Source organism: Scylla paramamosain, chromosome 22 (genome assembly GCF_035594125.1).
Source record: "Scylla paramamosain isolate STU-SP2022 chromosome 22, ASM3559412v1, whole genome shotgun sequence".
Classification (NCBI taxonomy): domain Eukaryota; kingdom Metazoa; phylum Arthropoda; class Malacostraca; order Decapoda; family Portunidae; genus Scylla; species Scylla paramamosain.
In genome coordinates, this window is record NC_087172.1 from 6,567,311 (window position 1) to 6,583,382 (window position 16,072).

Sequence of the window (16,072 nt, forward strand, 5' to 3'; positions counted from 1 at the left end):
GTTTATCAAAGATACCATAAGTACTTTTGTCAAAGGTATGACAAGAACATCAAATAAAGGAAGCTGCAAGAAGCCATCAGGCCTACACATGGCAGTCCCTGTATAAAACATCTTGCTCTGAACATAAGAACATAAGAAATAAGGGAAGCTGCAAGAAGTGACCAGGCTTACACGTGGCAGTCCCTGTATGAAACACACCTACCTATTTCCATCTGCTATCCCCATCCATAAACTTGTCTAATCTTCTCTTAAAGCTCTCTAGTGTCCTAGCACTAACTACATGATTACTGAGTCCGTTCCACTCATCTACCACTCTATTTGAGAACCAATTTTTTCCTATCTCCTTCCTAAACCTAAATTTTTCAAGCTTGAACCCGTTATTTCTTGTTCTACCCTGGTTGCTGATCCTAAGAATTTTGCTTACATCTCCCTTGTTAAAACCCTTATACCACTTAAAGACTTCTATCAGGTCCCCTCTTAACCTACGTCTCTCTAAGGAATGTAAATTTAACAGCTTCAACCTCGCCTCGTAAGGAATACTCCTCATCCCCTGTATCCTTTTAGTCATTCTCCTCTGTACTGATTCTAATAGACCTATATCTTTCCTGTAATGTGGGGACCAGAACTGCATCGCGTAGTCTAGATGAGGTCTGATCAGCGCCAAGTATAACTTTAATATTACTCCCGGCCTTCTACTTTTAACACTCCTAAAGATGAATCCTAGTACCCTATTTGCCTTGTTTCTGGCTTCTGTGCATTGTTTCTCTAGACGGAGTTCAGAGCTAACTATAACTCCTAAATCTTTCTCGTACCCAGTACCTACCAGAGTTTGGTTGTCTAATGTGTACCTATTGTGTGGGTTTCCTCTACCTACGCTAAGCACTTTACATTTATTGATATTAAATTGCATCTGCCATCTATCCGTCCATTCATTCATTCTATCTAAGTCTGCCTGCAAGGCGATGGCATCCGATTCTGACCTAATCAATCTACCTATCTTTGTGTCATCCGCAAATTTACTAACATCACTACTAATTCCACTATCCAAGTCATTGATATACATTAGAAATAACAATGGCCCTAATACTGATCCCTGTGGCACCCCACTAATTACATGACCCCACTCGGATTTCGAGCCGTTTATTACCACTCTCTGTCGCCTGTCACTAAGCCATGACCCTATCCAGCCTAACACTTTCCCATCTATCCCGTGTGCCCTAACCTTTCTCAGGAGCCTTTGATGTTCCAGGCATGCTTGGAGAGTTTTGTTGCCATAAACATGACCTCACAAAATATCCCAAAATACCTTAAAAAGGGTTCTGTTAGCTGGATTTCAAGTTTAAATGGTTACCCACTGTCTGCAGCATCACTGCCCCAAGCCTCATAGACACAACAGAAGCTGACCACAAGCCAGCCAATGACACTGACAAAACAGTAGAGGAAGCAAAGAAACTCCAGCAGTTGCAGACAAATTTATGGGAGTAGCCATTCAGGAGTGGAGGCTTCCTGGGACACACCAGTCCAAGTGTCTATTTTCCAGCTGGCTAGGCAAGATCACTGAGGAAGCATAAATGAATCTAGAGAAATGGCATTATTTCATCCTCAAAGGCAGTTACTTCTGTTACCCGTCACTGTCACCACCACCACCTCTACTACTACTACTATTGTTACCAACCCTGCAACAGCTACCACCATCTGAGCAAGATGCAAGATACAATCAACACTTTTAATATGGCACTGCTGCACATGGCTGTCTAGTTATATCCCAAGCTGAGAGCTGTCTTCAAGAGTTGGTAGCCTTAACAAAACATCAATTGCCTTGACATACAAGTAAATACAGCTCACAGAGATAGTAAATCTGAGCCAGCCATGTATAATGTGGCCTTATCTGGAGCACCTATGAAGTCACCTGCACCACTGGCCTGATCTCTATGTACACACATGGGTATTATTGTTACCCCTCAAGCAAAACCTTCATGCTGTCAAAAAATAATTATTCCAATTTCCAAGTGTAATAAAATGAATATATTAAACAGACTGGTGGTGTTATGGTTAAAGGGCTCCACTCACATTCAAGAGCTCCATGGCTGGGTTGCAAACAATTTGGGACGGCTTCCTTTCATCTTTAATCACTGTTCATCTGACAGAAGAGAGATATGGGATGCAAATCCAGTCGTGACCAATGCATGTACACAAGGCAGATTATTGGCTGCCTGCTCTTTCCAGACAACAAGGTTGCAGCTCAACTCACACTGAAGGTGCCAGTCTACAAAGAGTGCAGTCAAAAGGATTATCCAAAATTATATATTCTGTACTAGTTAAGCAGACGCTACAGTGTGAAGGACTTCAGCCTAAATTGTTCTCTGCCAGGCCAGGGTTCAAAGTTTGGTCCTCTCGGTTGTAAGATGAGCACACTAACCACTCTCCCAGTAGTCTGTTCAAATATACGTACAGGCACACACAAGGTGTTCACAAAGTACAAGGTAAAAAATTTCCATACAAATTAATTTTACATAAAATCAGTTTCCAACATTACATCCTTTCCTCCCAGGACATGCTGTATAAAAATTTCCCTACATATTTGTTCACCCCCAGAACTACAATACTATACATGCATCCTTCAGGGAAAACAACACCCATTCATTCAGAATGGAAATGACTTCAATACTGATTCAGAAATATATCATTTAATAAGTACTATAGAAATGTTTCATTACATAAGTTTTGTGCATACAAATCGTATAACATCAAGCTCAAAGTACACAATAGAAATATTAAGCTATTTTGCATAATGACTTTGCTTTAATTAAATTCTTAAGGGATCTTTCCACGGGTAAACTGTCAAAGAGATCACACATGATCACACAGCCTCATTTCAACAACTGTCTTTGGGCAATTTATTTTCTAGACATGCATCTCCATAATTTGCCAAATTTCAAACGACAATCATGAAAGTGCTGTCTAATATTAATAATTTAAGAGTTCATCCTATCTTCCTTAGCTCTAGTTCACCAGCAATATTTTTAGTGTGTGTGTGTGTGTGTGTGTGTGTGTGTATGTTTCATTAAATCATGGTATGGAAATCTATGGCTTTTAGTGTGCACAACTGCTTTAATGAGCTGCTGTTTGTACATGATCATCAGTGCACTACAGGTAAGCATTATTAAAGCAACTGGTGTGAAAACTTTGGTCTGTTTTATAACATACTGATGCCCCTTTTGCTAGGATGCTTGCACATCACACACTGGCAAATGTGTCACAACAGAACTACTTATTGTTAAACTATGTATACAAATATGGTCAACAAGAAACTCATGCACTACAACCTCTCATAGAATACAGTAAGGTACACAACAATGAACATGATTCGTTCTAATGTAGCGTTTGTTATGACAAATGTACGTTGTGGCAACAGAAGAATCTGTGTGAATAAATTCATTGGTTCCAGGGAACCTGAAAATAATATAAAAAAATTCCACAATTTTTTAAAAAGTACCTTAAAATAAGCACATTTGCACTACTGCATTTGAGATAATACAACAAATATATACAATACCCTCCCAAGTTTCACACCTAGTCCTAAATTCTTACAATCCCAAGTTTCATGCATTATCACCCCGAGTTTGGCGCTGCTTTGACAAGTATCAGTCACATTTACCTACCGTCGGCGTCATGTATAGACATACAGTAAGCCCCCATAAGTCTGAGCCATCTCTCTCTCTCTCTCTCTCTCTCTCTCTCTCTCTCTCTCTCTCTCTATTCCTTCTCCTTTTGACCTTTTCCGGAGAACTAATTCACCTCTCTCTCTCTCTCTCTCTCTCTCTCTCCCTTCTCCTTTTGACCTTTTCTGGAGAACTATTTCACCTCTCTCTGCTATCCTCCCTCCCTCCATTGGTCTCTCTCTCTCTCTCTCTCTCTCTCTCTCTGAAAGTAAGAACAATCCTAAGGTTTGCTAAATAGAATGAGACTAATTGAGAATGAAAATGGAATTACACATACAAGAGTGAGAGTGAGAGGGGGTGAGGTATCACCCCCTAGTCCCTTATCTCTGACAGGTAACAGGGAGGGGAGGTGACAGGAAGGGAGGTTTAAGACAAGATGAAGGAAAAAAAAGGGAGGAAGGAACAGGTGGCGGATATGTGAGCAGCAGCTTGCGCAGCTGCTGAGTTTGTCTTGCAAGTTTAGTTTGTTATTCTGATTAAATTTTTATTAAAATTTCAGTGCCAGCATGAATGGCAAGTTCATCTTGCCAGTTTTGGTTCATTAATCCAATTAAATATTTATTAAAATGGCAATGCTTGCATGAGCATTATGTGGTGAGTTTGTTATGCCAGTATTGGTTTGTTATTGATTAAATATTCATTAAAATTTCAGTGCTTTATGGCAGTTGTATGTCACAATGACCATGCATTGTCGTGTACACTACTGTACTTGATTTGTGAACAAAATACAAGACTGAGGGTGTGATGGTCTGTGGAATGATAAACACACATGAAGGACAAGTATCAGGACTCAAGCTAAACTAATACCAAAGGTAGACAGGAGGGAACAGTGCATTAAGCCATGTACACAATCACAATAATTGCCATGGTGGCTGTTACAATTGGCAGAATTTTTAGTTTTAATGGGTACTATACATGAGTCACACCATCATGCTGTTGTAGTGACCAAATGATTATCATTAAACCTAAAAATTTTGCCAATCATAATGTCTATTGTGACTGTGTACACATAACTTTACTGTAATCTCAGAATGCACAGCACATAAGAACATTTCAGTAAGTGAAAGTAAGTAACATTTTCTCAAAATAAGGGAAAATGTTCACACCCTGCAACTAAAAATTGAGAGGCTGGAGTGTATTTTCAAGAACATAAAATACAACTACATGATTTTAATGGAGTTACAGAAGACTACTGATGCTTCTGATCAAAATTCTTTCATGCAACTACAAAATCAACAACAGCCAACAATATACTCAATACAAGATAATATCTAATAATAATTTCAATGCATTCATAAAATATATTACAATAACAACACATAATTAAGAATAAATGACTCATTGCAGTTCATTACTGAATAATTCCATACTTATTATGAAGCATATCAAGAAGACATTACTACTTAGCCCCGGTGCACACTGCAAGTGGTGTAATGGAGGAAGCAACAACCACTCATGCCTCACACCCATGCCACACACACCTGAGTGAAGCCAGTGCTATATGTCAGCTGCTGTATATCTATATGGCACCATGAATCAGGCACTGCTAACTGTGCCACAGCCTTCTAAGTGCCAGGAATGAACACCAGCATGTTCACTCCTTTTAATCACTTTTGAGGCAAGGAATCTGAATGTGTGCAGCTTCAGTCACAAAACCAGACAGGTTCTGCCACACAAAAGATTCAGGATCTGTAGCAGAGATCACTTCAAACCACAGGAAATTGTGAAACTCTTCTGGAAAATGGTTCAAATGAAAAATCAAGTGTTGTCAATCACAACCTAACATTCTGGGGATGTACCTACAAAGAATACTTAGTATTTTGATGCACTTACACTTTAATATCATCCCAGGAACAATTAGCTAAGCAGGATACTCAAGTACTACTTTCAGAAATGCTGTTCGCTCAGCAAAGTACTCTTGGAAAAACTTAAGTGCTGGATACTGGTATGAAAAGAAGCAGAAAGCAAAAGTCTGCCCTATCACTTGACTAACGGCTTACTGGGAAAAGCCGAGGTCATCGCCTCTGCAGAGTTGCATTTTCCCGGCAGCCAAATACTGCAGTGTTGTGGCCACCTTCATTTCCACACTTGTTACCTTGCTCCTGTTGGTCTTGGGTGCAATGGCATCTCTCACTATATTGCACACTAGCAATATCCCCTCATGGCATCCCCTCATGACTGTACCTTATTACAAGTTCAACGTCTTCATACACATTTAAAATGTCTTTTCTAGGCCTATAAATCCTTGGCCTCCATCTCCTCTCTCCTTGTTGTGGTGCATCCATCTTGATTGTGAATATTTAGATGTTGGAAAAGCGAGCTGAGACACCACACCCACAACACTAACTTCGTTGTCCGCTAAGTGTACTTAGGTAGAGTAAGTGTTTTGGATTTAAGAAGATAGGACTTAAGCATTCCACCAATACTAAAGTGTAAGATTTGAAAATTTCTTCTGATAAGTATTATTTGTAGGTACGGTCCCTGAATCCATGTTAAAGCTTCACTTCACAACCACATACAAATTAAACCACCATGATTTTCAGAAAGATAAATAAATAAGGACAATAATGATTTGTGCAGCCAACAACAGCCAAACATGACATTAACAAACTCAAGGAAGTTTGTTGGACTGATTTACAATGGAATACTTATGTATGTTATCTCAAGTATATATTCTCTACCACATCTAAACCTAGCACAGCCTCTCTTGACCTAAACACTACAAGTCTGGTGTATTGCTCCACATGATTAGTGGCTGTCTCTTTCTCTCTCTCAACACCTTCCTAGTGTGAGGCCTGGTATGCTCAGCCCATTGAGGTACCAGGTTTGAATCCCAGGTTGGACAAAAACAAGTCAGGTTTGTTGTCTCCTTTCATGCTGCAGTCCCTTATCACCCACCAATGAACAGGTGTGGTATGTGACTTAGTTATAACTTTGTAACCTACCAGGGGAGAAGGCTCAGTCCCAGTGTGCATGTGGGTGTTTAATTCAAGAGATCAGAAATGGTCTATGCCAAACCCTAAAGAGGAAATAAGGCATGGTATACATGAAATGCAATAATACATTAACACTGAAGATGAAAATATATTAGTAACCTTAAAGCCCAATTCATATGACTAAGAAAGATGGCTTTGTTTTCTACTTAGCTGTGCATGTCTGTTCATGTGTGTGTGTGTGTGTGTGTGTGTGTGTGTGTGTGTGTGTGTGTGTGTGTGTGTGTGTGTGTGTGTGTGTGTGTGTGTGTGTGTGTGTGTGTGTGTGTGTGGGGTGGGGGGTGGGGGTGGGGGCAGGATCAAAGAATCTTAAAAGTATTTAACTGTAAATTCTCTAACCTACAGAAATTACAGAAAAATAAGTTTAACTGAAACTAAGTAGTCTGTTTGTCAAATACTCCTGTCTCCTTCCCTTTCCATATCATATACACATTACTCACATGCTACTTACTCCCTTTAACTTTGTTGTAAAGTAAATGAAGCTGAGTGTAGCACCAGACAGCAACATAAATGTTGCAAGTTCAATCCCACATCAGCTTATGCCTTGAATGCATCTACAGGCTGGACCGAAGTTGTGGTTGGAGGGGAGGGCTATGGAAATAAACCATTCTCTCTCTCTCTCACTCTCTCTCATACACGCAAGCATGCATGCATGCATGCACATACGCACGCATGCACCCACGCACACGCACACACACACACGCACACGCACACGCACACGCACACACACACACACACACACCTGACAAATATATACATACATAATCACTACCTTATTCAAACTATGCATATATTTCCTTGGCTCAACACAGATGGAGGCAGATCAGTGGCCAGGCCAACAACTTCAGGGTAGAAAATGGAGATGAATGAGAGGAATCAAGAAAGCCCTACATGGACATAAATACAGATCACTGAATCTCAAAAATTTTCAACATTAAATCCCTGAAACCAGAACAACAGCCTTCAGGAAATAGGGCATTCAGTCCTTAAAATACTGCAAATGCAAAAAACCATGAGAGTAATTATTTCAATAATTAAAGTTGCAGTCAATTCAATGATAAATACCACTGATAAAATAAATAGATAAAGCTTTGGCCAAATGATAAAAAATAAATAAAAAATAATAATAGATGAAAATAATGATGTTAGGTAGTGTGTATTTTTTCACTTGAACATGAAGAAAGTCTGCATATTTCATCTGACCAAGATGCCAGAAATACAGATAAAGGGATGTCTTATCTTGCAAAAATTTTAGGAGTGTCAATGCTAATAGAAAATTATACAAAGGGCACAGCAAGGCAATGGAGGGACTTAGAATACCTTCAGGCTTACCTACAACCTCCAGCACCACCTCATTAAGTATGGTACAAGTAAAGTGCTGGAAGAGAGGAGCACAAGGATGCCATGTCTCCTCTTCTCTCTTTTGTTCCTGCTACCTCCTCTCATTCCTTTGTGCTATTTGTCATACTTTTCTATGGCTTTCCTTATTGCTGCTGCAACTTGCCATGGCGTGTGTGGCCTGTAGACAGCCTGCAATGAATAAGAACCAGTGGTAATATTGTAAGGATTTATCCTCCAATTTTTGACAATGGTTTCTGATTCTGTTTGGGGAGTGGCACCTCAGTGGGCCCTTTCTTCTAATTTTATTGCCTTAGACCTTGGTGTCAAAGTTTCTTTCTTCTAATTTTACTGCCTTTGACCGGTGTCCCTCCCACATTAAAAAAAGTATCTTCTGGCATCCTCCACGCTACAGCTACCTTATCTCCACTTTCCTGGCACTCTCCGCATTGTGCCTATATTCCCTTCATGTCCCTGTGCCTATCTTCCCCCCACATTCAAGGACCAAGTGAGGAAATGAGTGTATGTTGTTCTTTTATATTTCTCAAAAAAAACTGTAATTAGTGACATTCCTGATATACACTTCTCTTAATCACTAATGTGAGGTGGCAGAAATATTAAATCAAGTGATAGGACAGTGACAGTATATATAATGGTAGGAAGACTCAAAGTACCACTATATCATTGGAAGCTGTTGAAATAATATCATGATAAGTGAGACAATGTGAAATTGAGAGGACTGCAGCAAGATGTGTTTACAGAGAAGCCAACCTCCTAAGGGAATTTGAGGAAAGAAAAAAAAAAAAAAAAAAAAAAAAAGAAATAAAATAAAATAAATAAATAAATAAATTAATTAATTAAAAAATTACAATAATAAAAATAAAATAAAAACATAGATAAAATAAATAAATAAATAAAATAAAATAAATTTGTATCAGTCTCAACAATTATTATCATTATATATATGTATATTCACCATTTCATATATACATCACACATGTGACGAGTTCATATATTCATCCCACGTGTGCCCAGGGCCAGCCAGTCCATTCTATTTTAACCTTTCTCCTTCTCTACCTCTCAAGGGAATTTCACACCCACTTCCAGTCCTTAGGGAAAACACCTGTGTTTGCTCTGAGTCTTCCTTCCTGGTCATCGGCTAAAATAACAAGAAATCCTATTGGCCCTTTCACCTCATATCTTGGCATCTCATTGGTCATTTCTTCTCCCCAAAAGCCAAAACGTGATCCACTTAGCTCAGATAAATACAACCCGCATGGTAGTGAGCTCTCTCAGTCAGTTCAGTTTGGAGTCAGTCACCCAGTCGCGAGCAGTCAGTCTTGGTCTCTCACTCAGCTCCACTCAGTCACAGTCAGTCTTGAGAGACACTGCTCAGTCATCATTTCACATCACTTCAGAGTGAGAGAACAATCAATCGTCACATTATACTCTCGTCTCAAATTAAGTGTGTACATTCTACCTACTATTAAATCAAGAAGAACTCTTATCATACATGTCTTTTACTCACACACACCAACTACATCAACTTATACCCATGACCTCCAAGCTACCAGAAATACCAAGCTCACTACCGGTCCTTAAAGCTACCAACACACCAAGCTCCTAATCTGATCCAGCCATGGCAAGCATCATCAACTGGGCGGGTACATCATCTAAACACAGAACAGTAAGAAGAGGAGAGGTAAAACATAGTCAATACAAGTGGTGGACATCAAATCTGTCCCTTTAACAAATAATCTAGAACAAGTGGTAGTTGAACAATAGTATAACAGTGGTGGTACACATGGGATGAATATATAAACACATCGCATGTGTGATGGATATATGAAATGGTGAATATACATATATATATAATAATAATAATTGTTGAGTGATACAGTATCTGTATCAGTCTCAACAATATATGAAATGGTGAATATACATATATACAGTAAAATCCCTCTTATCCAGCATCATCGGGACCGCCGACATGCCGGATTCTTGAATATTGCCAGATACTTGAATAGAAGTGAAATTATGTCCACAATCACCACCCTACACTCACGCATCTTACCATAACAAAGATCAGCTGATCTGATCAGCTGCTTAAGTGTAAGCACAACATGCTTCCTCTTTTCTACAACTTGAGGCATGATGAAGGCGTCAGGCGATAAACAGTGCACACGCCGGACTGAGTCACTGAGTAAACACAGTGCAGTGGGCCGCGGGTGGCGCAAAGTAGTGCGCTCTGGTGGTGAGGGGACAAAGTACGCCTCGTGCGGGAATTTTAATCGATTTTATGAGTACACATTGATTTTTTTATTGATTTTAACCCTTTCCTTCCGGTGCTTAAATTATTTTCTCGTTTTGTATGACGGCTAAAAATGGTAAACCTAGAAATTGTCAGAAAATTGTTTGAATACTAATAATTATTTTCTCTTTGTTATTCTGAATACAATGGTGTACTTTGTAGCTCGATGTGACCTCTGAAAGTTCAGTTTATGCCTTATAAAGGATTCCTCCTCCTCCTGCTGTGTGATCCGTCATCCAGAAACAGCCCGGAGAGCGATGACAACCGTGTGCACACACACACTCACTCTCTCTCTCTCTCTCTCATCTCTCTCTCTCTCTCTCTCTCTCATCTTTGAGAGAGAGAGAGAGAGAGAGAGAGAGAGAGAGAGAGAGAGAGAGAGAGAGAGAGAGAGAGAGAGAGAGAGAGAGAGAGAGAGAGAGAGAGAGAGAGAGAGAGAGAGAGAGAGAGAGAGAGAGAGAGAGAGAGAGACAGAGACAGAGACAGAGAGAGAGAGAGAGAGAGAGAGAGAGAGAGAGAGAGAGAGAGAGAGAGAGAGAGAGAGAGAGAGTGTGTGTGTGTGTGCACGCGATGTCATCCCTCTCCGGGCTGTTTCTGGATGACGGATTCACACAGGCGGGAGGAGGAGGAATTCTTTATAAGGCATAAACTGAACTTTCAGAGGTCACATCGAGCTACAAAGTACATCATTGTATTCAGAATAACAAAGAGAAAATAATTATTAGTATTCAAACAATCTCTCTCTCTCTCTCTGACAAGTTACCTTCTACCATTTTATTATAAAATCGAAGATAATGAAAAAAGTTAACATGAAAAGAATGATAGGTAACATCTCTCTGTTCTGATAAAACAGGTGGATCCTGTAAATCATTTTCCGAGTCCTCACTAATGTCTTCGCTTTCTTCAGTTTCTTCTTCTAAATATTCACTGTCACTGTCTTCAAACTCAGAAGCACTGCTAAATGCATATGTTCTGTCCTGCTCCATGGTGAGTTATGATCTGAGATCCTTCGCTCTTATCAGGATGTCTCTTCGCATTTATCCTGGTGCTTTCCACCCGGCGAGTGCTTTCCAACTGGCGGGTCGCTGGGTTTGCCAAGTGTTGCCCGGAGAAAGGGAAAATAGCTTAGTTACCGCTAAATTTCCAGAGCTAGTGACAACACTACATGTGGAAACATGCCAGACACTTCCACTCCCACCATCTGACTCGAGAAACCGCGCTTGGAGCTCAAAATTGAGGCGCGAAAATTCTTGATTACGGGTATGATCGCCGTTGCTACGGACGCATTTTTGCAATCGTATATATACGATTGCCAGAAGGAAAGGGTTAAGGCTTGGGGAAAAATGTGCCAGATACTTGAAGCTGCCGGATGCTCAAATGCCGGATGAGAGGGATTTTACTGTAATAACTGTTGAGACTGATACAGTTACTGTATCAGTCTCAACAATTATTATTATCATATATATGTCTATTCACCATTTCATATATCCATCACACATGCGATGTGTTCATATATTCATCCCACGTGTGCCACCACTGCTCTAGTACAGTAGAAATTCCCTCTCATCCGGCATTTGAGGATCCAGCAGCTTCAAGTATCGGCGCACATTTTTCCCTGAGCCTTAAAATCAATAAAAAATCAATGTGTACTCATAAAATAGATTAAATTATGATTAATTATGAGGATGGCACAATCCCTGAGTTCCAAAAACAGTTTAATGTTAAGGATGTGATATTCATGGCTTCACTTGCTTGGCTAGAAGTTAAAAGGCAAACATTGATGCGATGTTGGCGCAAATTGTCCCCTTTGATGATGTGTGATGATGAGGATGATGAGGAGTTTGAAGGGTTTGTAGGTGGCATGAAAAATTCGGTGAGCGAGCTGAGGGAAATGGGGGGAAATGTGCAACTTAAAGTGACAGATGAAGCGTTACAGGAATGGGTGGATGTGGATGAAAATCAAGCCGTATCATTCACTCTCACAGACGAGGAACTTATCAATGCTGTAGTAGAAGATCATTTAGAGAAAATTAGTGATGACAGTGATGATGATGATGATGATAATGAGCCTAAAGTAACTTGGGAACAGGCTGTGAAACACATAGCTGGCTTTGTCAGGTTTGCTGAGCAGTGCACATCCATGTCAACCCGATATGTTATGACCCTTCACTGCATTGAGAATGAGTTTTTGCTGCAAAGAAGGAGCTGCAAACAAGGAGACATTAGAAACTATTTTAAAGTAGCTTGTAAGGGAAAAGAAGTGGGGCAAACAAGTACAGAATCTGATGATGTTGATGACCTGGAGGGTGTTGAATGAGAGGTGTGGGGAGCGAAAAAGTGTCACAAACACTCGTACATTTTCATATCTTTATTGTATGCTATACATGCTGGCTAATATTGAATAAAGCAAATAAGTGTATACGTACTTTATTTTTGTAACCCATCATCTTATTTATAAGAGGAAAGTATTAAAGAGAATGTTAGTACAGTAGTATTGTGTGTTGGTGAGTGTGAGGTGGCAGTGTGGGTGGCAACGCGTGGCACGGTGATCAGCTGATCTTTGTTATGGTAAGATGCGTGAGTGTAGGGTGATGATTGTGGACATAATTTCACTTCTATTCAAGTATCCGGCATGTCGGCGGTCCCGTTGATGCCGGATAAGAGGGATTTTACTGTACTGTTCAACTACCACTTGTTCTAGATTATTTGATGAAGGGACAAATTAATTAATTAAATAAATAAATAAATAAATAAAATAAATAAAATAAACAAATAAAGTAAAATAAAAATAAATAACAATAATAATAATAATAAAATAATAATAATAATAATAATAATGATAATAATAATAACAATAATGAATAATAATAATAAATTAATAAATAACTAAGCCTTATATCTCAAAACAAATATTGTTGAATCACCTGGAATATCTCAAAAGTACTGAAGTCTGCCCTGAGGGAAGCACAGTCACCCCTGGACACCATGCGGGCAATGGCTGGAAGGCGGCCCACTGAGGCATTGCGGCTGGTGCCCAGTGCTGGCCATGCCCCTGCCAGCCTAGGGAGGGAAGGGAATTAGAGGCAGACCACACACACCTTGGTTCACTGACAGCAATGATGAAATGCCTGAATAGAATGTGATGACTTTGGAGAAGGCACATTTATAATAATCTCTGGCTGAAATTCAAGGATGATGAGAGAGTGGAATTAAAAATTAAGCAGCAGACCACACACACCTTGATTCATTTTCAGCATTTATGAAATAGCTAAATGGAATATGATGATTCGTAGATGGTACATTTATAATGATATCTGGCTGAAACTCCAAACATGATGATAACAAAAGTAGGAGAGACAATTAAGAAATAAATACGGGAGAATATGATGCAACATAAATGAAGTATAGTAATATTAAGGATGCAGAATTCAAATAAAATTCCTATCAATGCTAAATTCAGTACCAGATTTGACAGATGGTACAAAACAAATACCACATTTTACAATGGACTCACGATTTGCATGGCTGACTGAAGGTGTCATGGTATGCCTGCACAGTGAAGTAAATCAGACTGAAGAAGTCTCTGCTTGGGTAGTCACACAGGAACACCACCTCCAGATCACCCTTCCCACCCTGGAGGATCAGAATGCTTCAGCTGTCAAAGGATCATGATGCTGGTAATGAAATCTTTCTTTTATGACTGCCATATTAACAAATGTAAACACACACACACACACACTGCATAGTGTAGTGGTCAGCATGCTCTGTTCACAACTGAGAAGGCCCGTGTTTGAGTCCCTGGCATGGTGAGGCAAATGGGCAAGCCTCTTGATTGATGTGTAGCCCCTGTTCACCTAGCAGCATGTAGATATGGGATATAACCCGAGGAATTGTGGCCTTGCTGTCCCAGTATCTCGTGTGTGAGTGGTCTCAGTCCTATCCAAACATTGGTCAGTACGAGGTTTGAGCTATTTCTGGAGGGGAATGGTTGGCTGGGTGACCAACAGATGACTATAGGTGAATGACATAAACACACACACACACACACACACACACACACACACACACACACACACACACACACACACACACACTCTATATTTAGCTTAACATCCCATATATATTAGAAATTCTTTACTTTTTGGGTTCTATTCCAGGACCTAATCTCATGTCTTCTTTGTTCTAGCTGCTGGCACGTATTCCAGCCATTTCAAAACACTTAGCATGCTTCACACAATAATTCTCATCCTTTTATCTTCATACGACCTTACATAATTTGCCTGCTTTCATTTAACTAGTGTTCTGGACTCAAATATGTTATTATCTCCTCACTTCTTGAGATAACTCTCACAGCAAAATGTTCACATGTGAAGAATACAGTTCTACACAGGAAAAACCTTCCATGGGTGTAAATGAAAGAAAATTGTCCCATTATCAACTAGAGGATAGGGAAAATATGTGAAGTTGCCAGCCCAGCCTCATCCTTGGGTAAAAAAGACAGAACATGATCTGATACAGGACATCAACCTTCACATTAATTTTATGTATATTTACCATTAAGCTATCAGATTTTGTTATCTATTCAAATCAAACAAACACCACCTACCAGGCTACTCAAGGCTACAGCATCCCCGTACTCCACTGTCAGGCCCAGGGTGTCGTGTATGGTGACGAGGCTGGAAAAGTAGTTCCTGCCTGTGGTGCGGTAGTAAACCTGGGCGGCAGTGCGGAGGCCCTCCATGCTGCCATAGTAGTGGTCAGGGGCAAGCATCATGTGGATGTGAGGGTGGATCTGGGAAGCACCCGCATGGAAGAGTGTGTCCCAGGCAAGGTTTGGGTAGCTGGTGATGAGAAGGCAGCTGTGAGTAAGAACTGGACTGAGTGTAAATTTTCAGTACTGCAGAAGTTAATTTTAAAAGATTTGCCCTCATTACTATGGATGGCCTTATGAGGGGCTGCTAGCCAGGTATGTGAACTGGTAAACAGACTATGAAGAATACCATCAGAACTCTTTCACACACTCACACATCCAAACATACATGAAATGAGGTTCCTGCTGGCCGACATCAAAGAACCACTGTGTTGCATCCTCAAACAGATGCACCAACAGGTCCCGGGGGAGATGGAGGGGGTGGTGGACGTGGCTTGGCACCACCATGCTATGATGAGCCTCCATCTTGAACGTGTTGCTGATCCTCACTGTATCTTTGGTCTCATGCCTGAAGGACAAGGAAGGATGAAGCAATATGTCTGGAGAATTTTCTGTTCACTGTAATCTCATTATTTAATCTCAGCTCACCTATCATATCATCAGCATCTCCAAACAATAAGAAAAAAATTAGATATAAAAAGATACATAAATACACATGCATGCAAATATCTTAACTACCACTACCTTCCTTTCCTTTACAAGTCACTGCAAAGGCAGTTGAAGTCTCTCAATAATTTTGTTTAAGCATCCTAATTTTCCCTCATGGGGTTGGATGAATGAAGACTCATAAACCCTGATGTCAACAGAAGTCTTCTACCCAATGTATTCCTAATATTTCTATAAATTTTTAAAAGATGATGTGGTGGGAGGTGTTCTTCAGGGGTCCCACACTGTTTTTCCATCATAAGGAGCAGCACTATGTGGCAGGCTGCACACAGCATAAGGAAGACACTTGGCACTCATTTTTCAGCATCTTGCAACCTAATATATCCAACGA

General features: G+C 40.0%; 1 protein-coding gene across 9 annotated transcripts in view; it reads right to left on the bottom strand.

Moving 5' to 3' along the window:
- Positions 1–1,460: 1,460 nt before the first annotated feature.
- Positions 1,461–16,072, bottom strand: part of LOC135111487 (uncharacterized) — a 64,893-nt gene continuing 50,281 nt past the window's right edge. For all 9 annotated transcript variants that reach the window (XM_064024810.1, XM_064024813.1, XM_064024812.1 and 6 more), the window contains 5 exons: positions 15,404–15,583; positions 14,971–15,205; positions 13,879–13,997; positions 13,289–13,424; positions 1,461–8,245 (listed from right to left, as the gene is read on the bottom strand). In XM_064024810.1, coding sequence (XP_063880880.1) covers positions 8,171–8,245; positions 13,289–13,424; positions 13,879–13,997; positions 14,971–15,205; positions 15,404–15,583 — 745 coding nt within the window. In that variant the 3' untranslated portion in view covers positions 1,461–8,170. The remainder of the gene's footprint in view (positions 8,246–13,288; positions 13,425–13,878; positions 13,998–14,970; positions 15,206–15,403; positions 15,584–16,072) is intronic.